We start from the raw sequence: 27,332 nt of genomic DNA, 5'->3' as shown, positions 1-27,332 counted from the left end.
AAAAGAACATGTGGTTGAAAGAGAAGAGAAATGCACTCCTCTTGTGTAACTGACTTATTAAACTTGCTTAACAAGGATAAAAGCAAAAATTCACTGCATTTATATCAACCATCAACAGAAACAAAACTTCCAAGAGAAAATGTTTTTTAAAATAAATCCGTAAACCTTTAAGCCATACAACCATGAAATAAAATATGTGGTTTCCTGTATTATTCATGAAGAGTACCTTTAGGAGCCCATAAAACACAGTTGGGTAATCACATTTTAGCAGTCAGAGCTCTTTTGGAAGCACATGTACGTACTTAACACAAAACGGTGAACTGAGATGACCAACACTTGTTTCAGAGCATATTCATTTTTACACTAAAAATATGCTGAAGAGCTTGCCAGACTTGCATCTCACACCCTAATCCAGAAATGTGACTGAAAGTTCACATTTTCCGATGTTGCAAACGGCAATATTTTATAGTCTTGCAGTGACAGTGAAACAGTCACTCTAGACAATGTCAGTTGATTGAATTTCGTTAATTAAAAACCAAGCATTTCTACAGTTTTCAAATGACACCCACAGAACAAAAAACAATCAACTCATTTTAAAAACTGCTTCACAAAGACTGATTGATTCCTCACCTGAAAGTGGATCAAACAGTAACTCGATGAAATCGGTTTTTCAGATCCTGCAGTGTGCATTCACACATATAAAGAACACGGAGTTTTTTTTTTTAATAAAAAACATGGCATTTAAAGATATTCTTCATTGAAATATTATAGAAAAGCACTGCAACATAGCAGCCATAGGAAGATTCTAGAAAGTACCAAAACATTCTAGAAAGCATCAGATCCTAAAATGTACTAGGATACCCAGTGACTGGAACCTGGTGCCAGAGTTTGCTTATTTCAACAACGCAGAGCATTTTCCTAAAAACTGACATGTAGTACAGACTAATGGCAAAAGTATTAGTATTCCAACAAAAATGAGGGGATTAAAATTGGCCACATGGTGTAATCATAACTCACGCAAAGAAGTCATTCACCACAAAAGCCCTACACAAAAAAAAGTTTCATTAGCCTTTCCCTCATTTTGCAAGTCATGTCAAGCAGTCACGTTGGACCCTGCAGCATTTCCCTATTTACACATAATTCCTAATAAGCTGTTCTTTCCAGGTACCAGCCCAAAAAACACATTCCTTTTACTACTGGCGTTTCAGTATCACAGCCTGCGGATTTGTTTAGTATAAAACTATTAAAATGCCCTATGAAAGCAGTCCTGTCAGCAGGCCTATCTGGTCAGGCTGCATTTATAGACACAGGAAAAGTGTAAAACAAAGAATGACTTGAGGAATGTAGACTGATCAGCCAACAGAGCCAGTTGTTGAGCTAAAATACAATTTGCTGCTGCTTATTTACGTTGAGACGGCTGCTCATTTACGATACTGCGACAGTGAGTCGACCTGAGATGCGATTCCTTTCTCCGCTTTAGCTTCTCAACTGCTACAAACGTTTGCTACTCCAGTAATACCAATCTACTTTTGCAGAACTACAGCTGCATAATTTTCAAGGTGACCTTCGAGAAGCTTTGAGAGCTCAAGACTTTTCATTAATAAAGCATAGCTATATTAACTTCACTTTTATCCCCCTTAACTCACTGAAGACACTCGAGTGAAATGTACAGATGGTCTGGTACAGTGACTACATTAGATTCTGAAGGTTCCAAACTTCTACCATTTCAACTAATTGTCACCCATAACTTGTCTTGTTTTTTTTCTTTTGGAAAACAAATGCCTACTTCTTGCTTCAGCAAATAGGAAAGGTACAAATTCAAACACAGTAACTTGCAAACATAAGGCTAAAATAAAAACCCAGGCCTGACAGATGCCTGGTCACATTATAAAAAATTAACTAAAATGGACTCTATCCAGAGACAGAAACTTGATCACGTACAAATTACACCGAATCCGCTATTGGTTACTGTCCAATCTCAGTTAACCAGTCACTAACACAAGGTGACCATTCATATAAAAATTAAGTCCCCCTAAAGTTATTAATGGAAAGTATACTAGGTTAATTCCTAATGTATCACTATGAAGTTACAGGTAAAAGGGGAACCTGAATTTTAGGATGCAAATAGTCAAAATGTCTTTGCACACCTTGGGAAGTACTAGTTGGTTCCCATGTATTTTCAAATATCTGAAAAGTTGAAATATTTGATGGGAGTACAGCTGCTCTGGCTTCTGTCTGCATAGACAAAAAAAAGGGGGTGGCAAACATGCAATTTAAGAGGGAAAAGTTAAAAATATCTGCAGTGAATATGGAAAGAGCATAGACAATGTATTACTGGAGAAACAATCAAATCCCCTACTAGCCTAAAAATCAGTTATACATCCCCTACAATAATCAGTTTCTTTAATACACCTCTTGTTCACATAAGGCTAATCTGAAATCACAACATTAAATTCCCATTGTGAAGGGGTCCAGGTATTCCGGAGCACAAGTGTAAAAATTTTAAAATATTTGTTTTTTTTTTTTTTAAAAAAATCTGTATTTTGAGCTTGTTTTTCCATGCTTCCAATTTCCATTCGTGCATTTATTTGTTATCAATAAGAACCTGTCCAATGCAGGAGGTATGGGGGGGGACTCCCAAGGAGGACAGGCTACACCCTGGACAGGGACAGTTTGTTTTACACACATCTGGGAGGTAACTGAAGAAATAAGTGTGTTGTGTGTCGCACTCTGCAAAACGCGCGCACACACTATGCTGTACGAATGTGTGCAAGTACTGTGCCTCAACACTAAGAGCGGTCTGGTCACCACTCCTGCTACACTATTACTGAGTAACAATTACTCTGCTGTATGAAAGGATAAATAACTGTAAGCTGCTTAGTATTTTAAATTGGAGAAAAGCACCAGCTAAATGAATTAATGTCAATCTGCAGTTTCAGCTGCAATATTTCTCGGTCAAACGCTGCGATAGGTGAAAATAGTTGGTGCAAAAGTTAGATGCAAATATAAAGTTGGTTCCGTTACTCAAGAATCGGCGTTTGCACTGTTGACAAAATTAGAGGTGTAGGTGGCAGCGAGTAAAATACCTACGGTGGAAGTACAATGAGCCTGTAAACAGGGCAAAAAACACGCTTCTCACAACTATGTTCGTTGTATGAAAGTGTTTTCGTAAGACACTAATGTTTCATTCTTCTAGGTCCTGTTATGACGGCTCAGTGCATTCATTTCAGTGAGCAATGATCAGCTTTGAAGTTATAATAAATATCACTTTTTTTTTTTTTTTTTTAAATTTAATAGCAAGAACCACTTCTAAGCGTGAGCTAGAGTGGATGTGTCACACGGAGAATAAAAATGTGTTCGTGAACGTGGCCTCAGGACCACACACGTCGTTCCACTCGGATACTGTTAGTAGTGTGTGTCCTTCACGGGACAAGTGCGAACGCAAAGGGCCTTTTACCAGCGCTGGATGAGCGCTGTTAGCTCGCATTTTAACAGGAATAAGGAGCAAAGCAGTGTGGGTGTTTGGACAGGCTGCGGAAGAGCCCGGTCACCAGTGTCCACAGTCCACATGCCGGACTCCTGTGTTGTTCTTCCATAAAAGACAGTGAAGATCGCCGCCAAACACAGGGGCACATGATGATGATGTACCACATCATGTAGAGTGGATCGAGCGCTGGTGCTCCCGGTACCGACACCCGGCCGTCCCCCAGCCTACCTTACCTGCCTCTTCCGCACTAACACCGGGCCCTACGAACCGCATCCACTCCACCGATCGCTCCCCGTACCACGGCCCTGGCACAAGCGTCGTCATTGTGTGTGACACATCCGAGTGCGAACGCGCGCGCGCGTACGTACGTACGTTACTCCGGACACGCAGACAACTCGACCCGGATCGGCTCGGACTCCGCTGGCCGCTCCGGCCGAGCCGGTGTGCAAGTTGTGTGCACGTCGTGCGCAAGTCGAAGGCTGTGCGTCTACTCGTCACAGACACATTACTGTATTATACTACTTCTGTTCTGTTTGCGCGTTAAAAAACGGCTCCCAGAGCCGGCACCGGGAGTACAGGCCGGGCCCTGCTCTCGCCGGCCGGGGATCCGCTGAACACACGTCTGACACGTATCGAGTGATCGGGAGCACTGCGGGCCCACGGCTACCAGTCGCAGCCCGCTTTCCAAACGACACCGGCTTCTCTTCGAGCGCCGCTCAGCCGCGGGCTCCGACCAGCGGGCCCTCCCTGCACCTCGACTCGCGCGGGAGTTACTTGGACAGTGCAGCGTTTCAGAGAGTGTTTCGTTATATATGACGCAAGCGGACGACCCCCACGCCATCCCGGGCGAAAACAACAAGGTCCTTCGGAGAGGCCCGCTCGACCTCTCATTTCGAAGTTCTTGAAGCATCCTGTGTTCTCCGTCTGAGCAAAAACGAAGGGGGACAATCGCGACGTGTCACGGCCCCGTACGGCTCCTCTCAACACCTCCGCGTAACCCGGTTCGGCCCGGGACAGAATACGTCGGACACTTCCCAGCCAGGTTAGTTATTGCTAGTAGTTAGCGAGCCAATATTATAGGTGGCAGTCCGCAGTGGCGTTAATAAGACTGAGGAGGAGGGAAAAGAAAAAAAAAAAAAAAAGAGGATTACGAAGAAACAAGGGGGAAAGTGGAAAGATGACACGGTACCACGAGTGACACGGACGGAGCCGCACGCGACTTTGCGCTCGACACGATTCTACACGTCGTTGGGCGGAAGAAGACAAAATACAGAAAACTTCAGCGGACGAAGCTCGTCCGATAATTCGCTGGCCTGAGAGTCCGCACAACGTGCCTCAGCCTTCGAATATAAAGTGGTCGTATCGGGAGTTCGGGGAAGCGGGGCAGGGGGTCCACAGAATGTATCTCGCTTACCTCTTTTGGCTCTGGGCGAGTTTTTCCTGCCCAAACTGCTGGCTCGCTCTTCCTCTATTGCAGCTGCTATCTCGGGGTTGTCTTCCCCATTGTACCAAACCAGCAGCTCTTCGCCCGGTTCGATTGGCTGCAACGACCAGGAGAAAATCGGTCAGAGCCAATCACAACGCACTTTGTTGAAACGTCGGCACAGGACTATCCAGGCCTCCCTGGAGCCAGGAAAGGGCGTTTGTTTCTTTTCTGTGTCAGGGGAGGGAGGAGGAGGAAAAAAAAAAAAAAAAAAAAAAAAAACCCCACCAACTACCGAAAACAGTAAACAGCGCTGTGGCCACCAAAATATTCTTACGATAGGACGTCTGTGATTCAAGTTAAACGAAGTCGACTCGTTCACCGCACACAGAGCCTGAAAAAGGAGAGGAGCAGCGGGAGGCAACCGCTAAACTTCCAGCCCCCCCCCCTTGTGGAGGGAGGACTATTACAAGTGAAGCGGTCAGGTGTCCTCTCCCAAAACCTTGGTTCCATTCGTTCCCCGTGGTGTCGCTTCAACACAAACTCGATGAACTTAAGAACCTGACTGGGGGGGGTAGATGTACCCCAGAGTGCATTTATTCATTTAGCTGGGGCTTTTTCTCCAAAGTGACTTAAAAAAAAAAAACCATATACCACTGGACAACTTACTGCAGTGAATAATTAGGGCAAGTACCTTGTTCAAGGTACTACACCCAGAGGTGAAATTCAAATCTGCAACTTTTAAGTCCAAAAGGCAGCAGCTCTAACCAATATGCTACCAGCTGTCCCAGAGTAGTGTCATTCCTGACTTGTCTGAAAGTGGACTTTATCTTAAATTTTGCTCTCAGACACATATAGGTGTAGATTACTTCCAGGATTTACTGTGCACTTTCATTTGATCAGAAGCTTCACTAATGGTAAATTATTTGGGCAGCACAGCAAGTAGGACTATTGTCTCCGTCCGTACCTGGGTAGAGGACATGGGCTCTTTGTGTGGTGTCTGATGATCATATTGCAACCCTTTCTGGTCAGCTATGATTGAGGTTCCAGTGCAGAAAGCACTACATTTACCAGATGTTGCAACCAAGATGGACTTGAATTACAAGCAGTTGTTAGAAGCCCAGAGATACATATGATACATACCTTCTAATAATTCTATTAGGAACAATGCTGAGAAACCCTGGCCTGATAATACCATGATTTTTGTCTTGCCACATGAACCTTTGAAACAACCTTCACCTTAATATGTAGTCTGATAATGGAATACATTTATGTTGAACTAATATTCACCATAAACAATGGGAATTCATTAGTTTTATAAAGCAGAGAAGGCATTCACTTTTACCCGACAAATGTGAAGTGATTCATCTTAATGAAGAGCATGAATTACCTTATTTAATGGGCAGTCACAGTATCAAGAGAGAATTTATACATTACAGATTTCCTTGACTTGGAAATTTACTTAGTTGAAACTTTTCTCCAAAGCAACTTGCAAATGTTTGTTAAACACCTTACAATTATTTACCCATTTATACTGCTGTGTAATTTTACTTGAGCAATTTAGGGTAAGTACTTTGCTCGAAGGTACCACATCTGGAAACTGGATTTGAATCTGTGACCTTTGGGTCCAAAGGCTGCAGCTGTAGCTGCTATATTGCCATCTGCCCCAGCAATATCAGATGGTTTATCTGCAAAAGATCTACTGGATGAGGTATGATTTTGAGAAAAATTTAACTGATTATCTGGATTTGGCAAAGGAAGAGCCAGGTGCCTGTACCTGTCAAGATTACAAAAGCATCGTCTAGCTTTGTCTGTTATGGCAAGAATGTAGTGACATTTAATAAAATAAAAATTTTAAAAAGCACACAAATTGGTACTTGTTATAACTCAAGTCAGGAAAAAACATGATTCCTTCACTTACTCCAACCTATTTCACAACATTGTTACTATCATCATTGTCTGGTCTTGAAGCTTGAAAAACTCATATGTATATACATTGCCATAATCATTCTAATACACTCCTGTGGTTATCAAACAGGGACCATTCTTTTCAGCAATGGTGGCATAGGACCAACATGAATTTCAGTACAGAAAAATATGGATGCAGTTTAGTCACAGTCCTTAAACATTTCTAATATTTCAAAGAAACTGGAAATTTTTCCAAGAATCATTGAAGTTTCTTTAACACAAAAAGCAGGGGATATAGTACTTAATGATACTTATTACCTAATATTTATATGTTCTAGTCCTAGGAAGGGTCTTGCTTTTGTGTCCTTAACTGTGATTTGTAACTAGAATTACTCTAGTAAAGTCCCCAGCTCTATAAAAGAACTAAAACTATGCTTAATTCCATACTGCAAATAAGTACTACTGTATATAATGAAGTAGACTTGTTTAACTGAGTGGATGATTATGTGATAAATGTTAGAAATAACTGTACTAAAGAGAAAAGCATCCACTGAAGTTCAGTGGTGTATGAAAGCAAAGCATGAAAGACAAGATTCATTCTAATATCCCATTAGAAAACATCACACAAATTTCAGAGTAAGACACTTATCTGAAATGGACCATAAACAACAATTGGCACCACCTATTTGTGGCCAAGCAAAATGTGTAAGGAAAACTGGGAACAAACTAATGAGAAGTGAGGGAATGTTAGTGGGTGTGCCAAGCAATCCTTCATGTTTCCAAACATGGACACTGACAACTAATGATTTCTACTGGTTTCATAATGAAAAGGATGCATCTTCCCTTTGCTTTTTACAAATTTACTTTTTTAGACAGTAACAGGGGACTCCTCCCTGTTCTAGGAATAATCACCTTATACTGCATAACTTTCTGCTCTGACGACAAGTTTCTTGTCCAGAAAGCACTACACTGAACAGATGTTGCTGTCAAGCCATGATGGACTTGAATTACAAACAGTTGTTAGAATATCTTTTGTCTTGCTATGCAGAAGTTTCACATTTAACTTAACCTTCAGCTTAATGTGTAGTGATGAACTATGCACTTTGATGGTTAAATTTATTAATATTCACCACAAACAATGGGAATTCATTAAGAAGCAGATGAGAAACTTTTACCCAGCAAGAATTTTTTTTTTTTTTTTTTTTTTTAAAAACCAAAAAAAATTCTCCAATCTGCACCTGGAAACATACTTTCCTTTTTGGCAACTAGTAATAGACATCAGCGAAGTCAGTTTCTCCAAGAAACTAACAAGACTCTACAACAACTTACACGAATGGTAGAGCAAAAATATCGTCTCACTGTGGACCTTTTTTTCCCCTCATTATGACAAATTCAGGAAAAGAGTCAAGTGTGTCCTATAGTAAGGAGAGGTGTAGCATCCATTTTTATTAGAGTAGAAATTAATTGGATGCTGGTGTTCAGCATGTTAGTCCCTAATAGAAGGAAGCAACAGTATTACAAACCATTGCCCAAGAATGACTCAACGTATCCAAGATGTCGGAAACTGAAGAGCAGTTAACCACGATCATGTAATTGTTACATGTTTTGGGCTAGTGTCTGAAGTGATGAGATCAGTCAGTAGCGATGATTGCAAGGAGGCAGTGGGACTCAATGCCTACCTTCAGCACTTTGTAATAAATGGCTCTGTTGATTTCCAAAGGGAAAAGGTTTTGCTCTTGCGTGGAGCGGGCCCAGTTCACATACCGTAGCCAGTTCCCCTTCGCAGGATCAGTGGCATCCACACACATCCATCCCCAAGCAGGGAAATAAACCTGACCAGGAACACATGTACAAGGAACTGATCATATCAAGAAAAAAGTTCACATTATTGACCAAATCTCACAAAAACTTCTGAGATTTAATTCAGTAAGTCTTGGCTATGTTTTTAAATGAAAAGTGTCTCCACTATATTGGATTATGAAGCATACTCTCACAGCAGCGAAGGCAAATGTGCAAAACAGGAAGAAAAAGAACAACGTGCAAGACTATCAACTTCCTGAGGTACACCTCATATCCTGCAAGCAGCCTCTTAAACTTGTCTGAGCCAAGCAGGTTTTCATTCCTCATTCTGCCACTCACCTCCCACATGTACACATTGCTGGTGACCTGGGACCTCTTCTTTCTCTCCCCTACAAATGGGCCAAACCTTTTGCCCTTGGGGATGAGTCTGGTAGCCCAGACACCTGTAGGGACAGCAAAACAAGGGGGAGGGGAGAAGAGAAAAAAAAAAAAAACTGCTATGGTTGCCATGGAAAACAGTGGACTCTTTCTACATTGTTCATGTGTCAAAGGGCACAAACATGAAACAAGACTCAAAAGAATGTTACCAAAAAAAAAAAAAAAAACCCAACAGACTTAGTACTTCTAAGAGCTGTAAACCCTCCAACATGGAAATGATTTGCTCAGTTATCTTTCAACAAGGGTGGGGGGAAAAAAGAGCAGCAGCAGGAAATATGACATATACATACACACCTAATCTAATTCATTTACTATACAGTAACATTCCTAATTTTTACAGTCAAGAATATTCTGTGCTTCCAGCAAAGCAGACTGCCTTAACCTCTCCAAAGCACATGTTCTCAGGTCTGTGCCCCTCAATTTTCTCACCAATGCGATTTTGATTGATAGCTGACTGCTTCAGCCTCATTTCCTCTGGAAGCCCTTTCCACACATGAGGTGGGACGCTGTCCAGGGTCTCCACGGGACTCCCAGGCACTGCCATCACTATCTGAAAAACACACACACACACACACCTGAGACAACTTGCAATAACTTCTACAAATTGACTCCTCAACTTACAAACACAACTAAGACAGGAAGTTCGTAACTTAATTTGATAGTAATTTCCATTCAATTTAAATTTTATAGGGCGCACTTCACACAGAGTGATGGACAAAGGGTCAGAGGCATAATACAAAGGTTACCTGTACAATAAATTACTTCAATAACTATGTAATTAAAGCTGTTTATAAGCCGTTTATAAGCCATCTGCCCACAGAGGAAAAGAAAAACCAAAAGGGAAAGGGAAGGGGGGAAACCCTTCTGGGAGTTCAAGTGCCAGTGGCTCCCCACTCCTTCTGTGCATTCACAGTTTAAATAAATGGTGATTTAAGTCAATTTACAGCTATTTATAACATCATTGAAAAAGCCAATAAGTTGAACTTCAAAGACTTTTACCATTAAGTCCTAATCAATAAACACACATCTGTCCACCTATCAACAGGTTATGTTCTGTAACGCTATAGTGACTTTGCTGAAGGGATGCTTGTAAATAGCTGTCGCCTGCATTCATAAGTGGTGTGTGCGTTGATTGGTTATTCAGTGCTCATGATGGTGTTGCCCCTTGGGGGGATTCTGTGACGGCTGCGTGGGGACTAACAACTGCAGTGAGTAGTTGCAGGGCTCAGTTGCCTGGTGGGGTGCGTTCATGTTCAGGATTTTCTCTGGTGCCAGTGGTGTGTTTTTTCATGACCTCTTGGCCTTTTGGCTACGATCAAAGTGTAGCAATTCAAGCATATAGGGCACTAATTTAAAAAGTGCATCTTTAAACCTCTGTCTTCTGAACCTAGAGTATTTATGGGCTCACTACACTGTAATAAGTTTATAAAAAATAATTCATCCATCTACATGTTCAGTGCAGGGTCACAGTGGCCTGCAGGTCCGTCTCCTGGAAACAAAGTGGTAAGCTTGATACAATTATATCACAGTGCGATGTTTCCATATATTTTATATTATGTCAAAACTACATTAAGTGACAAAATTACTGAATAGGCCACTGACAGTCATAATCATGTCCAGTGTTAGTTGGCTTTGGGCAGTTTTCAAAACTTTATAATCTACATGATCAAAGTTCAATAAAATCAAGGAACATCTATTTATAGGTAATGTTAAAGTCTTGTAAACTGCAATAATAAAATATTGCAAATCTCATTTTATCTTGACATTGTTTAGTTATTCATTTATCTGACAATTATCTCCATCGCAACATACTATGTTAGTTCTGTATACCAAGCTACTTACAGTGATTGACCCATTTATGTAGCTGGGTTTTTTTAAAAAAAAACACTGCAGCAATTCAGGGCAAGTGCCTTACTCAAGAGTACTATAGCAGGAAGTGGGATTAAAAAGTGGGTCCCTCAAATCCAAGCACCCGTTTTCTCCCCCATGAAACAATTTCTTAAATAGTGAGTACACAACCTTTTTCTCTTTTTTTTTGACCTCCAGAAGGAACAAGATAGTGACGTTTCCATGCAGTTTGGATCCGGGGACCTTTCATATATGAGGTGAATACGATAACCACTGCACTATGTATACCTTTAAAATTGCAGAAACATTCAAAGTAAGGCTTATTTGGAACTGAAAATAGAAATTGTCCACAAACGCAAATAACGATTGTTGACTGAAACTCCATAAAAAATGTCAAGTGTTCCTCTTGAGATCCTGATCACCAACACGCAGTCACTCGAGACAAGACCCATAAACACTGGAATTGAGATGATCCCACACTGCTGTGGTTTGTAGTCTGAATGCGTTTTGCTGCCAGCTCACAGCTCGCACGTGGAAACACTATTTTTGTTGCACAGAGAAATTTTAGAAAACAGAACTATGAAAATTGCCATTAAAAATAAAATCACCACAAATTTATAACTTGAATGTTTGTACAATGATGAACCAGCACAGTTTTTTTGCATCAGCGGAGAACATTTGCTTCTCCAGCATAAGCGTTAGTTTCCGTGCAACATCTGATGCCTCACTTATTTCAGTCAGAATCCACTCTGGGCTCTAAGGGAAGTACTTTCATGGAATCTGCTCACATGGATTCTGTTGGGATAGTGCGGAAACAGTTGTGTGGTATTTCATACCCTGCAAACACTGATCATTTCACAACTGACTAAAAAAAATAAAAAAATACCAGTGAATAGCACAACATCCTCAATTTCAATTGCCATATGAACAATTATAGTCACCAAGAGGACCCACAGCACTACAGTATCCTAGATATTTTGCCTATACAGGGCTATCGGCCTTTTCCATTGAAGCCTGCTGTAAATGCAGCTCTTATAGACTGCATTGGCATTAACAGAGCTTGAGAAACTTGAGGCTGCTTACCCTGTGCCTCAGTATTGTCTGGTAACAGACCGCTAGACAATTTGTTTGGTAGTACTTCAATACACTAAATATACACATAGAAGTAAAATACACACCTTATTTACCCAACAGATCACTAAGTTGCCATGTTGGAGAGCCCTGAACACACCAGGGATCCTGAGAGCTATGCTATTAGGAACCTTGTGATGGTGACCCCTTGCTAATTGGTTGAAGGTGAGGGTCCTGATAAAATTTAACTCAAATGTAATGCTTTTCATTGCATGCAACCCCATCTTATGAAGAAGGGGGGGGGGGGGGGGGGATTCTTCATGCAAGGGGTTTATTCTTGTTCTACAGAATTTTTCCTTTATGACAAAGTAATTTCACAGTTTAAAAGAAAGTCTGTCAAACAGCAAATGGCACCACATCTTCAATTTCAGAACAGTGTTTCCACATGCATTAACTGTTCATGAAACAGACCTGATTTTAATATTGAGAAGTAATCATTTGTGTGATTCATTTAAGCAGACTGTCCATTGTGACTTGACAGACTCTTTAATACAGTAATTTGGGTAATTCCAAAGGATTCACAAACATTTACTTGCAACTGTACATCCACAATGGGTATTTTATTCCCTACCTACTACGTTTCACTATTCAAAAGCACCCAAACACAATGCTTTTTCCGCAACAAGACAAACTAATGTAGAGACTTTGGCTTCCTATTTTCTATGATACTGAAAGTCTCAACCAATCACAAAATGAATTGTTCTAAACATAGCATCGAAGATTTATAATTATCCAAGATAGAAACTTTATAGCACAAATACTTTTACTGTAAACAAGGCATTTATCTTTTGGTTCACAAAATAAAGTATGAATTATTCACTCTCCTGTACAAGTCATGGTACCAGTTTTGATAAGTGATATAATTTATTGATTTGTTACAAAATGTTGGTGTTATTGTCATGCATAACAATACCTTGGGTTAATTTTCAATTTTGGGAGAAAAGTCACCTTGGAGCCTACATTCCCATATAAGAAATAATGGCACTTTGACCCCTAATACTAGGAATGTGCCTAATGGGGTGATTTCATGGAGCAAATTAACCCTGCAAGGTATGTATACAAGTACATGACCTGGATTGGGGTTATGGGTACCTAGGCCTGGGGGTAGCATTTGCCAGCAAGTGACTGGAGGACCTAGACAGCCCAGTAGGAGACATCATAAAAAGCATAAAAAGAACTGCCTTGTTTTTAAGTTGGCGTCAGCTGCAATGCCTGTTAGGCATTTGATGGAGGCTGGCTGATACAGCTAAGACTAACATACTCTTAAATACTACTGCACTGGTAAGAAAAGAATCAGAAAAACACAGACTAGATCTTACTTCCCCACACAGTACAGGCTCTATCAGGAGCAATGGCCTAGTTGATCTACAGCCAAGTTGCTGTTGGACTTCTGTCACAGACTCACCATAACAAACTTCTTGTTTGAGCATAAATCAAATCAAAAGATCAACTTTGTAGTCACACTGTTTGAGTGGATGACATATGTTCTGGACACTGAAGAATGGTGCTACACTGTCAACTGCTCACCTGGTGAAACCTCTGGACAGACCAAAAAAAAACCCAAATCAAGTTGTAAAGGTATCCTTGGAATGGCTGACAGAAGAGCTTCTCATGTGTTCAGAAGGAAGCTGAGGACAAGAAGGCATAAGGAACCCTGTTCAAGACTGCCATTTTGGAAGCTACTGCAAAGAGCTATGCGTGTTAGGTGATTGGTACCAGTCATACCAAGTGCAAGTTGTGTCTGCATTTTCAACAGAGTCCAACTTGTCCCGTAAAGGTAGTGGATTTCACCACGGGTACATTTTGACTTCTGCTTTTGGTATTCATGGAGAAAACAGTGAGACAGTCAGGGTTTGCAGGCAATCCAGGTAGGGGATACCAGAGTGTCATTAATGCTGTGGTTCTGTCAGCACCATCAGAATGCAAGCTTTATCATGCACTTCAGTACTGTAGTTGAAAGCTGAATTTACCACAGTTGGGACAAAGGTCATCACCTCCATATCTGAGGTCATTGATAGGAAAGGTTGTTCACACCAGCTAGGAAGATGCAAATACCCCAGGTAGAGGGTTTAAGTGTCCTTTTCACAAGTGATGGCAGGGAGAATTGAGACTAATGCCTTGGCTTGGCGCAGGAGCTACACAGAACTACAGTGGCAACATGCCTCTGATATTTACAGCTCAGTCTACAACCCCACCCTCACCTAAATTCATCAGCTCTGGGTAGTGACTGAAAGAATAAAATCATGGGTTCAAGCAGGAGAAATCAGGTTGTTCTTCCTCTAGAAAGGGTTGTAGAGCTTAGCAGGTCATTGCCCTAGAGGAGTAAAGATTCTGCTTCAGAGTCATAAGGAAGTTTCAGCATTGAACTGAACTATTCTAAAATGGACATCAGACATTCCACTTTGTCCGTTACACTGCATTTCATAGATACTGAGAAGTCTAATACTGCTAATAAAGTTTTTATTTCTGTTTTAAGACCATTCATTTAAATGGGGGGGAGGGGGGGAAATCTCCAATACAAATTTTCTTGCATTTTTTCTTGCCACCAACCATACAAAATCCATCATATCTTCTTAAAGAGTAAATCTAAGATGTCTGAACAGATATACAATACAATCTGAAGACATTCAAAACTGCTTAAAGATTTCATGTGCGCTCCCCCCCCCATCCCTCATTTATTTACGTTGTTCTTGTGCAGCACAATGGTGCAGAAGATGCCTTGCAGTTCCTAGATTGATGTCAAACATGTTTAAATGTTGCTCGGTCTGTTCATAATTTGAATGTTCTCCCCGTGTGTGTGTGGGTTTCCTCCCACACAATAAAGATCTGTCTCAGGTAAACTGAGAACTCTAAAATGCAGCATGTGCGCACTTGCAATTTCCCTGCAAAAGACTGACAGCCCATGTAATTTTTAAATGCTAATTTTTATTGTAAATGGATCCCCAGACTGTTACCATGACCCTGTCCAAGACAAGAGCAGGATAACTGAACAGATATATAAAATATTAAAAACACTACCTACCAAGACCATTCTCAGTTTCTGTAATCAAACATTTCTAAGCCCTCTCCACTGGATTATAGGTAAAGTATTTAAAATGAGTAAATTACAGAAGACATTCATAATGATGCCTTTTGAAATATTTCAGTGTTTCACCACATTGGGTGGTAAGCAAAGCTTTTTAATTCCTTTTTAAACTCTTAGCCCTTTACAAGATTTTTGCTTGAGGACTCATTATTACTATACTGAATGATCATGTCATGAGATGCGAGTTGTTTGTGAGCTGACATGGCATGAAGGGCACAGGAGAAGCCACTGGGTAATGCTCAATGTTACCAAGGCCTGCATTTTGAATTGACATCTGTTCTTGTGAAGTCTACTTTAAGTCTAAGTCACTAGTTTATTATAAATGTTTTAAAAACAAAATTACGCTTATGCATAAGTCTGGATTAACATAAATGGTGCCTTCCTTTTTTTGTAAAAGGCCTGCATTGCTTAGGCAACTGCATTAAATTACATCAATGACATTTTGTGTCAATTACAATAGTCCAGAGCTTATTCTAAAAGCACAGGGAGAGAGGCAGGGTATAGCAAAGATGGAAGGCCAGTCCATCACGGAACCAACAGGCGCACACACACACACGCTCTCAGTCTGAAACCGCTTGTCCCAAGGGGGGTCACAGAAAGCCGGAGCCTAACCCAGCAACACAGGGCGCAAGGCTGGAGGGGGACACACCCAGGATGGGATGCCAGTCTGTCCAAAGGCACCCCAGGCAGGACTCGAACCCCAGCCTCGCAAAAGTAAGACCCAGCCAAGCCTGCTGTGCCAACGCACCCCCCGGTACACACTCCCTATTGGTACTTTAGAGCAACCAATTCATCTGAAATAAATGTCTTCCCTGGGAAGAAAAAGTAGCAACCTGAAGGAAACCCACATAAACAGAGAACATGCAAATTCAGCACAGACTGATCTTGGTTCAAACCCTAGTCTGAATGCAAGCACTGTGAGACCATGGCTGAGCGCTGCACCATCGTGCTGCCTATTTTTCTTAAGTAGTTCACTGAAATCCAGCCCTCCTCTCCACTAATAGTGGTTAGACAGTATGTTTCAGATGAGTCTGGTTATTTTACAGTTGAGACTTCCCAGTCCAGCATGATCTGGCAAATGTTATTTTGGGAAACTGAGCAACTTGAGGCCTAAAGAGTCTGGAGTATGTGATTCATAGCATGTGGTCAAATATATACACAACCATGCGCTGAACCCACTGGACTTGTAAGATCAGCACAAAATGAATTAACTCAATATAGGAGATTGTCTGGGATGTAAATTCAGAACTGAACTTCAGTCATTGCTTCCAGAGCTCATTTTCAGGTGCATCTAGTTTGCAGCCTTTAAAAGATACACCAAGTGATGTTTTGGTAGAGACTATTTATGAGTTCAGAGTACAGTTTTAAATTGTTTTCCATATTAGTCTACATAGCAGAAGTAGAATCACAATTAGGGTTCTTAAGGGTTGTACCACCAACAGCTTAAATAAATCCAGGTGTATTCAGCTTGTAGCTAATCTGGGGAAAATGTTTTTAGTTAACCAATAGGTTATGAAAAAAGTTAAATACTTCACTTGATCCCACTGAGAATGAGTAGGAACAAAATCAGATGCAGCCCTGTCACACTATCCCAGCCTCAGTACATGTTTTGAAAGGACATGAGCACCTGTGTCACCCAGTCACCTGTTGTCTTGTTCAGGTTCCAGTTAACAAGATCCCACAGAGCTCTTCAAGCACACACCATTGGGGAAACAAGTACCACTCCTTCCTCCAACTCAAGCTCTGGTTCCTTAATCAGAACAGCCCAGGCAAATCAGCTTAGCCCTTCTGGATGGGGGCCTTTGTTTCCTGGTGACACAGAAGCTACTGACTTACTGAGATAAGCCAGCATACAGTACAATGGTACATGGACTTGCTCTGAAAATGCACTGTATGCACAAGAGTCTGCAGGGTGGTTAAGGAGCTCGACCCATATCTGAAACATTTCTGGGTAAAAACCCAAGAACCTTGAAGTAAAAGATACTCAAGCAGTTTGCGACAGAAGCACCTGTCAAGTAGTAGTATAGGACAAAAGTCAATGTCAGCCCTGCAGACAGTCAGATGGCAGCCAATGTATCCTTTTCCCGAAGGTCAGGATGAGGTGGCATTACAGGGAACGGAAGCCCTAGGAAACCAAGATGGTGAAAACATGGCCAACAAGCTCCTATGCTAAGGAGCAATCAGTACAGGCCTGGAAAGCAGTAGTCCACACCAATGTAGTTTCATTTTGCTAGGAGCCAGGATCAATCAGTAATAAACACACATATACAGGACCCATCAGAAGCATTAAATAACCCTCTACCATCTGTTCACCTTTTCAGGGAGTTTGTGTAAGGAGACATGCAAATTTCACCTTAGCATTTTTGTCCAATAAAGGGAATGAAACACTGCTTAAACACATTTAGTGTTTATGAATAACTTTTGTTCCATCATAGGATTAATGGCTACTGTTAATGACCAAGACAGAACTGTTTTTGAGGACCTGAACCATGCAGTCCTAATTGCAAAGTAAAGGCTAACAATCTAAGTAGACAAATCTTGATCACAGGCAATTAAACTGTGCTCTATGGGAGGAACAAAAAGAAGATTCTTTGGTCACAGAACAACACACCGTCACTCACCCAACCCCCTTTCACCCTAGCTCTTAAAGAAAACTATAAACCACATGTACGCGCACACACGTACTTAACAGTAAATGTAACTGACTGGTAGGCCTACAAACTCTGCAAAGGACTGGTTTCATTTTGGCCTCTAAACCATTTAATAAATATTAGAGTCTTCACACCTTTGTTTAGATGGTATTCCAAAAAAAACAGTAGCAAACAGCTCAATTGCAATGGCCATAGCATGAATTCCATTAGGGAAAACATGTCCATCACCCGCAGGCATGTTCGTATGCACACTATAACTCAGGCAAACCACACATTGACAAATGCAGTCAGAGCTTTCCTCAAACACCAGTCTTCCAGGTAATTGTTAGTCATCTTTTGGGCCTGTCATCTCATCTTTTGGTACACTACCACTTATATACACACCCAGCACTGAACTGCTGCTGATGCACTACCCCACACGCTGTATGGGGGCAAACAACTGGCTGCTGAGGATGAGGCCACCAAACCAGAGATCATTTTAGGATTCATCCTGGGCGTGGATCTTTCACGAGCTCAGCTGAACAGCTTCTCTTCGGTCCGCTGGCGCTCTGTGTGGGGGCACAGGCCGACAGGGATTGACAGCTCTGCTGCGTTCAGCAGAGCACGCTTGTGCCGTTCGGCTACGCTGCGCGAACTGGAGAAGCCCTGTTCTCCTTCTGGTCCTCTTAATGGGCCACACAAGAGAATCCTCACTGCACCTTACAGAGAATAGCAAATATCCGTTAATTGCGTGTTTTCAGTTCCTTTTGCACCCCGTGCAATTGACACACACTGTATGGGAAATTAAAGGCGGTGGAATAAGCGCGCAAGGAAACGAAAAGAATGGGCTGTCCTGCTGGAGTTCCGTCCTCAGTGCTGAGCTAGCCTGGTGGTTCGGTGCCTGATGGCCACTCAAAGTCACTTCTCACTGGTGTCACGTACAGAACGGCTGCGTTTTGCCTCAAGTGCGCTTTTTAATGCCTTTAAGTTGTGTCCTCCCCCCCCTTTTTTTTTCCTTCAAAAAGCACTCGCACCTAGCCCATTTGTATCTCCCTCCTTCCCAAGTCAGGATGCCATTTGGTAAATTTGGTCAAACGCGAATGGAGGCTAAAAAGACGCACGAGCATCTCGGACGGGCTCGTGCGGGCGGCCTGTGTGCCTCCGGCGCGAGCCTCGCCTCAGCTCGCGAGAGACTCTTTGTCGCTTCCATCAGGCGAATATTTCAGGATCGCCTTTTCCTTTCTAAACTGCTATCTGGTAAAAATTTGAGGGAAAAAAAAAAAGAAAAGAAAAAAGACAACGGTTCGCCTCTATTCGGAGTCCCATTTTCTTACTTCCTGTCACGAAAAAACGAAGTGTGCACAGAATTCAGCTTTTACAACATTGTCCGGAATCCAGAACTTTCCATGCCATTTTGGCCCGTTAATATTTACAAGAACAGCATTCGAGACATAGCGACTGTAAGGAAAGTCATATACGAAGTCGTCCGACCGTGGGATAATACAAAAAACACCGGCTTTATTTGCCTTCGCCGTGAAAACATCTTTGTTATAATTCCAGTCTGCGGACAAAGAGCTGTTGTATTTCAAGGGAGTACAAACATTATTTCAGCACACACGAGTTCCATAAGCAAAACTTTGTGGAACACTTAATCTGTGTTGGAAATATAAAATAAAGTGAAAGGGGGAAACGAATGAGCCACTTGGACTACACAAGACATTGTTATCATCTCAGGCTGCACCCATCCCACCTCATCCCACCTCTCCTCACCTCCCAGGACCACTGGGACAAACGCAGAGGGGCGGAAAAAAAAAAAAAAAAAAAAAAAAAAAAAAAGCACGTGAGAAATGTTCGCGCGCCTAACACCTCACATTTCTGTCACATCACCGCCCTTACCACACAAAAATATTAGCGTGCATCCCATTTGTGTTTATAATAAGCCAGGTGGAGGTGCATGCAGAGCTGGAAGTTCAAGCGAAAGAAAAATATCAAAACAGTTGTCCAACCTGATGCACTTTTCACACTTCACATTTGCTGAGCGCAAAAAAAAAAAAAAAAAAGTTCGGCGAGATGTTGGAGGGAGGGAGAGAGAGAGCGCGCGGCCACCAACGAGCGCACACAATAAATATATTCCGTATTGTTACCCGCAAACAGCGGTCCGCCTCCGAGACTCGGGCTGATGCCGTCCCTCGGCCAGATCAAAGTGTCGGTACTGCTATGTTTGAAGTCTCCCGGGGGCCTAGTGTTGCTTAGCGCGTTGATCTCGTCACGTTTGCCCGCTTACCTGTTGTATTCGCGCCGGCACCGTGTGCTTTCTCGCTCTACCTGCTTCCCAGCGCACAAAAATGGCGGACGGACGGACGGTCGGTCGCACGCGCTCGTGCTCGCCCGACTCTCCGAGTCGCTGTAATCCCACCGCCGCCGGCGAACTCAGCCGGACATCTCTAAGCGGTATAAGAACAACTAACCAGGACCACTAACAACTAACTCCGGCACCGACCGAACCCTGGCCCACGGTCGTGTGCTTCCCCCAAAATGTAAAATGGATCGTTAATATTTAACAAAAGATGAGGAGCGCTCCGAACCACTAGCCTGGGGGCTACTCGGGCCAAATTGAGCACAGATGCCCCGTGTGCCAATAATAATTAATTATTACCAATAACGTGAAGCGACGCTCGTGGGACAAACGGCTTCAGTTGATTATTGATGCACGTCGGTCCACTTCAAGACGACCATCCATTCATCACTGTCGCCGTAAAGCAAAATAAACTTTTGTGCGAAAGAAACGCTGCCTTTGCCAAACTTAGTTAGTCTCTGGACTGTGGACATCAGGTACAGGCAGCAATAATAATTAGCAATAATACCACACGTAGTACAGGTGTCCCCGTCGTGTCCTCATAGGTGGCACACATAGGGCAGTGCCATGTTGTCACACACTCCAAGAAGCCAGGAGACCTGAACAGCTCTCAGGGCCACACTTGGGTTCTGCCCTAAACTCCTGGAGAAGAATCCAGAAACGCACGATTGTTTCCCCTCGCGCCGGGCCCGGGGCGGCAATCTGCGCAGCGCACTTCCTCCCCATCATTTATTAATTTCTCCTCAAATTAATAATCCGCAGCTGGGCGCCGTGAAAGCTTGCGCAAATAAATATGTTTATTTCAAAAATCATCTCTCGATTTCAAATAAAACAACTAACGGCAAATCATTTTAGAATGCTTAAAAATAACGTTAGTATTTTATTTGAAAATAGTTATGTGTTTGGAGCATTGACTGGATGGTGGGGGGGTCCGCAACGCGCCTTTCTACCACAACTGACGGTTATTAGCAGCAGTAGCGAACCAAGTCGCTCGTTTGATGTTTGGAAATTTACAGCACTGACTTTGTGTCTTTTCATACAGATTTACTCCTGGTTCCTCCTCGCAGCCCGACTTACGACCGTGTCCGTTAGTACAACTCGCCCCTTACATTTCAGAAACTGCTTGCGACGGATCTCCGAGCATGAGCCGACAGCAGAAATTCATATTGTGTCTATTACTTTATGAGACACTTAAGTGATAATTAACAAGTATTCAGTGGAGACCTTTAGCCAAAGTGTTACAGTGTTAGTGGTACACACAGTCATTCACACACCTGTACAGCAGTGTAATGTAACACACACATGCACACAAAGAGGCACTTCAGATACATCTCTTCTGACTGTAGGGAAATTGAGACCTGCAGAAATCCCATTACATATATGCACATGGACACACACACACACACACACACACGCAGAGGACAGTTTGGATACATCTTTTGACCGGGAGAAATCACAATCTTTGCTAAGGGTGCAATACATAATAGCTACAGAAGACGTGAACAAGTGCACATAGACAGTAGTCATACAGTATTACAGAGTAAGAAAGGGACACTGTTATAACTAATTTTATAAAAAAGGGACACTGTCATTACATTATTATAATAACTAATGTTAGCTATTGAAATAATTGTGTCCATTTTAAGGGGACTAAAAGTCTTCATGGCCTGGTTCACGTAAGAACACCCAGGAGGACAATGGTTAAGAAGCCACAGGATGATAAGTTTTATTTAGTAGAAATGTTTTCAAAGGTGGGACGATGTGTATGTTGATATTGTGATAACTGGGGGGGGGGGGGGGTTTGGAAGGTTTTATGCACATGTTGTGTCTCTTGTACTAGTGACATCTTCATTTGTATAACCAGAGAAGGATGTCCCAATCCTCCACCTCCAGCTCCATTCAGAAGAACTTGTCAGAGGAGATGTGCTGCTTCTCCTCCTCCACCTGGGCCTTTGCCATTCATTTAACAAACAGCAGATGTCAGTGTAGTAGTGTAAATGTAATCATTTACCGCAATAAAACGGAGGGGGAAAAAAAATTCCTTTCCCTTGTACGACTTGATTGGGCATATTAAGTATGATTCATGCTGGGTAGTATTTATTAGCCCATATTATAAAAGAACTTAGTGGTGTATGCCAGACATGCGTTACAGTGGCTCCTCAACTTACAAACACAGTTGCAGCTGGAAGTCTGTTCATAACTCACTTTGTAAGTCCGATAACTACTTTACAATCAGTGGAAGTTTAATAACATACACATCCCTTGATTCGTTCACGGTTTGGATTCTGTAAAAAAGAAGAAAACAAATGCACTCTGTTTTGTAGTGAATTAAAAATTTTCTAAAAAATTTATTTTGTTCCATCGTCATGGACCGCTGGTCCCATGCAGGGCCACTGTGTTCCAAAGCTTATCCTGGAAACAAAGAGTGTGTGTAACGAACCCAGGGTGGCGTGCCCTCTGACAGCATCTGCACTGACCACCTCTGCACACACCAGCTACACATCGGCCCATCAAGGAGGACTTCAAAAGAAATCCGTTACAGGGACAACAGGGATGCCAGGGGCTCTCCTAGTTCTCCTGAGAATGAAGCCCTTTACAGTTCCACCAAGCCTTTGTACATTCTGGGTGGTTCCTGACCCCCGAGCTCCTTTCTGTCTGATGTTCCCCTTCTCACTTTCACCACTGCAACATAAATTCTGGACTTGAGTTCATCACAATCCTGTATCTCCGCGATGTAAATAGATGTACATTTCCATTACATTTACATCGATTTATTTAGCAGACGCTTTTCTCCGAAGTGACTTCCAATTAACTCCATATAGTGTTATGAGCCCACACACCTAATTCACCGCAGTGACTTACACTGCTAGATACACTACTCACAATGGGTCACTCATCCATACATCAGTGGAACATAATTAAATGTCATGTAAATGTGACTGCGGAGCAGAAAACACCATGGATGGGACACCAGTCTATTGCAGGACTTTCCTATTTTTTTTTTTTTTTTTTTTTTTGCTTGAAGAAGCAGCAACATTAAATCTAATTAAAAACGAGAGAAAAAAACTCCAGTTCGGTGCCGACTGTTCAATACGTAAATACGCCCCACGTTTGTTGTCGTTATTGATCACTCACACCTAGGAGCACCAGGGACGAGTTGTAAACACTGAAGAAGCACGTTGAATGAATCCAATGCCACTTTTCCGTTTCTGTGCGAAAGTGATTTGTGGCCAATAATGACTTTTCTGGAAACTTTTTGAGGGTACAGTAGTATATATCGGTATGGCTTTTTCGGTCAAAATTCTGAATCGACTCAAGAGAATTTATAAAGCGAGTGCCGTGCGTAAGTTCTCGGCTGCTTTTAACGGTTAGGGGAGCACGTACACATCTGGTTGGAAAATGTATGAGGAATTTAGCTCTTCGTCCTTTCTGTAATGTTTTTACAGTACAACTGCTGCATCTTCCACTTACAGGTCCTATTTAATTACATGTTAATGCAGCCATCAGCAATAAAGGGGCTTTTCTAGCTGCCCTTGTAGAGGTTCGCTGTGCAGAGATGAGAGCAGAAGACCAGAAGTACCCCGGTTGGCTTCAGTTCAATATCTTCACCGCATTCGTACTTCCACACCTCCGACGGTGAAAGCGTAGAGCAGCCGCAGTCACTGCAGAGGGATTTTTTTTTTGTCTGGAGTGCTACTGAGGGCAGGACGGTGTATAGAACCAAATTTTAGGGTGTGTTAATTGTTGGAGAATAAGACTCCAAGCATTCCATCTTTAGCTACAGTATTTAGGCAGGCCAGATGTGCTGACCCTCCCAACTCCAGCTTACACTGCCAGGAGCCATGTACACACACACACACACCCAACCCCTGGCCACTGGACTGCAGCTGTCCATAGCCCTCAGAGACAGCCGCTGATGTTGCCTCCGAGATACATGGTATGTTCTGCACTAGTGCGATGGAAGTGTGCGCCGTGTGGGCACAGCCAGGGCTGCAGCTCACTGCTGGAACTCCATTAGACCGCGTGTGTGCTGCGTGTGCGCTGCGTGTGCGCGTCTGGCTGGAACGGGAGCACGTACACCGTCAGCGATTCCGGCACGTGCAAACACCAGCGAAACGGATATTATTTGTGATGCATCCCACCTGCACGTGAGTGGCACGCAACTTTTAATGCCAGAAATAGGTGTCCCCCCCCCGTGACACCTGAACCCACCAGAAACAGATGTCGGCCGTGTTCCAACATGCCCGAACACATGTAACGGACGTCTCTAAGGTTTCAACGCACGTGGACCTGTCGGAGTCAGATGGGGCCGTCACTGCGGCACGTCTGAATCCAGGTGAAGCAGATGTTTCTGAACGTCGAGGTTTCCTGCGAACATAAACGCCGGTGAAATCGATAAGTGTTGATATTGTCAGTGCAGCCGGATATACGGTATGAATTCAGGCACAAGAGACATTTCCAACTCCTCGACACAACTGGGCCTTAAACACCGAATTCATTCAATTTGGGTGCCGTTCATCCTTTCAAAGCTATTCGGGGATTTTCAGAAAGCGAACACATTTCACAAGAATATGTAGTGCAGGGGGCAGAGCGGCTGCCTTTGGACTTGCAGGTCATAGGTTTGGATCCCACCTCCTGCTGTGGTACCTTGAGCAAGTTACTTACCTTCCGTTGCTCTAGTCAAGACATCCAGCTCTATAAGCGGGTAAATACACACACAGTCTGAGACTCCTTGTCCCAAGCGGGGTCGCGGGGAGCCAGAGCCTAACCCGGCAACACAGGGTGCAAGGCCGGAGGGGGGGCACACCCAGGACGGGATGTCAGTCCATCACCAGGCATCCCAAGCGGGACTCGAACCCCACACTCGAGAGCAGGACCCGGCCAAACCCGCTGCACCACCGCTCCCCCCACTAGTGGGTAACTGTAGGTAATTTGATGTTGACTTTTTCCTCATGGGTTTCCTTACACAATTCAACCAGTTATGAATTACACAATGTAACAAAAATGTGTGATTTTTTTTTTTTTGAATTTTCTATTCAGTTTTGTTAGATTAATTATAGTTTTGATGTTAGTTTGTATTATATGTCCGTTTTTAGAAAAATATTCCACATTTTTGAAATGAGCAAATTTTGGCACTGGGTTCCAAGCATCGAATATTAAAGTATCTCTTAGGATCTTATTCCTTCTAGAATCTTCCAATGGCTGAAAAGTACCAAACTAAAACTGACACTCTAGAGGAACTAATGGTATTTTTGTAATCGGTAAACTGTAACTAATCATAATAAATGCAAAAATGGACATGGCTGAGAACTAAGGCTGTGTCCATGCAGGTTTGTGTTCTAACCTCATGCTTGACTTTTAGCACGATGAAATACATTCGAAGATTGTACCAATTTTATCATATATTCAGGAAATGCCATATTTCTGGCCTGTATTTTGAAGGGCAAAAGTTGGAATTAGGAGTAAAAAAATTACTTGATAATTAGACCAACAAAACCAAGGTGAAAGGTTGGTATGAAAACAGGTTTTTCAAAAAATTTGTTCTATCACCTTGATGGAACTGGCTGATTATATAGTATAATATCCTCACTTTTTTTTTTCCCCCCACACACAACTTTTTTTTTAGCAGTGAAGCATACAGTGCTGTTTGAAAGTGTGTGAACTTGTTGTGTCCCTTAGTTTTACCATGAAATTGTAATTTAATGAGATCCAGTGTTTCTCATGTGACATAATAGGTGTGTAATGACCAATTCCATATGTTACTTTAGAGGAAATCATGTGTGTAGTAGAAACACACAAGTAATGCAGGTGTAGAAAGAAGTGAATATAAGGCAGGTCAATCAGTCATTTTTTCATTTTATACATTTTACATTTTCTAAGTTTACTTTAATATCCAAGCACATCAGCACATTACTTGCATTGTCACTAAGTATTTTCAGTTTTAAGTACTCTGGCTGTCTATTGTTATTTATTGTTATCGTTATTTATTGTTACTAGCACTACTTATTGTTATTGTTTTGTATTGTGCAGTATTATCTATTTTTTTGTTCATAGTCTGTGGAGAAGCACTCAAAGAAGAATTTCATGGTACTTGTACCTATGACAATAAAACTTGAAACAAACAAATATCCTATACAAGAGTAATGACCATTCCTATAGGGTTCACATACTTTCAAGCAGCACTGTATATTCTAGGCTCACCTTGTCTTTGGCAGCAGCACATAGCATGGTCACAACAGGCAGCACCAAGGATGGAGTTTCCTGAAGACAAGTTGGATGCAATTTATACTCCTTGAATTGTTCTCTTCAGCCTTCTTCTCCCTGTATGGATTAATTTTCTGTTTTTCCCAATGGATTCCGAGTACTCCAGTTTCCTAAGTGCCTCCAGAAATCTTTTTGCATACAACTTAAGCCCTCCTTGTGCCACCTGGACAGTCCAACCAAACAGTGTACTTTGTGTACCTTGTGGAGAAGAGCCAGTGCAACTACAGCAAGAACCGTAAGAGACGAGGTACATAATGGTTAAGAAACTGGTCTCGTCTCTCAGAAAAATCAAACCTTTCAAACCTTGGCCTGTTGTTGGTGGAAACCTTTGGCTGAAATATCTAACGAATTGCGTCAGAAAACACATGGAGCGCTGTAATCTGCAGGATTTCGAAGCGGATGAAAACATCTACCAAGCAACGATGTCATACAACACAGGCTTTTGTTATGCAAATAGATGTAAATATGCAAGACGTAGCACCTCCAACAGTGAGTTTACCTGCCGTGAAAAAGAGCGGTTCAGGTAGAGGCTGCGACTTGGGGCCAGAAGCTGGAAATCTCTAAGCTACTTTGATATCACCATCACAGATACATTGTTCTACCACGGTAAAAGGAACTGAATGAACACGTCTTTGTACGCATTAATTTCGATGCATTCTCTGAAGGCTAAAGAAAGAAGAGATGCGGACTGCATCTCATTCACAACTGCGAGTGTTTTATAGCCAGTAGAAACTTTACAGCTAAGATTATGAGCAGCACGTTTGGCACCGAGTAGCTGGAACTCAGCTCTGAAGAACATCTCCCTTCCCATAAAACATTGACTTGCATTTGTTTTGCTTTGGGGTTTTGAATTTTGTAGACCTTTACACGTCAAAATTGAATGAACAGTGGATTCAACCACATGCCGTGACATTTGGCCAAAAAAGTACATCTTTCTGTGAACAAGCTTGGGCTTTGTTTAA

General features: G+C 42.3%; 1 protein-coding gene across 2 annotated transcripts in view; it reads right to left on the bottom strand.

Annotated features, from left to right (window-relative positions):
• prdm2b (PR domain containing 2, with ZNF domain b) overlaps positions 1-20,078 on the bottom strand; it is a 28,242-nt gene extending 8,164 nt beyond the window's left edge. Inside the window, exons 1-5 of one of the 2 annotated variants that reach the window (XM_018725816.2) lie at positions 20,035-20,078; positions 9,486-9,606; positions 8,958-9,061; positions 8,498-8,650; positions 4,902-5,028 (exon numbers count right to left, since the gene is read on the bottom strand). In XM_018725816.2, coding sequence (XP_018581332.2) covers positions 4,902-5,028; positions 8,498-8,650; positions 8,958-9,061; positions 9,486-9,600 — 499 coding nt within the window. In that variant the 5' untranslated portion in view covers positions 9,601-9,606; positions 20,035-20,078. Of the gene's footprint in view, positions 1-2,147; positions 2,453-4,901; positions 5,029-8,497; positions 8,651-8,957; positions 9,062-9,485; positions 9,607-20,034 lie in introns of those variants that run through there. The other variant, XM_018725817.2, reaches the window with a different exon arrangement.
• Positions 20,079-27,332: the final 7,254 nt, after the last annotated feature.

Source organism: Scleropages formosus, chromosome 22, assembly GCF_900964775.1.
Source record: "Scleropages formosus chromosome 22, fSclFor1.1, whole genome shotgun sequence".
In the NCBI taxonomy this organism is placed as follows: Eukaryota; Metazoa; Chordata; class Actinopteri; order Osteoglossiformes; family Osteoglossidae; genus Scleropages; species Scleropages formosus.
The sequence above is the reverse complement of the archived record's forward strand: the minus strand, read 5'-3'. Positions and strand labels throughout refer to the sequence as shown.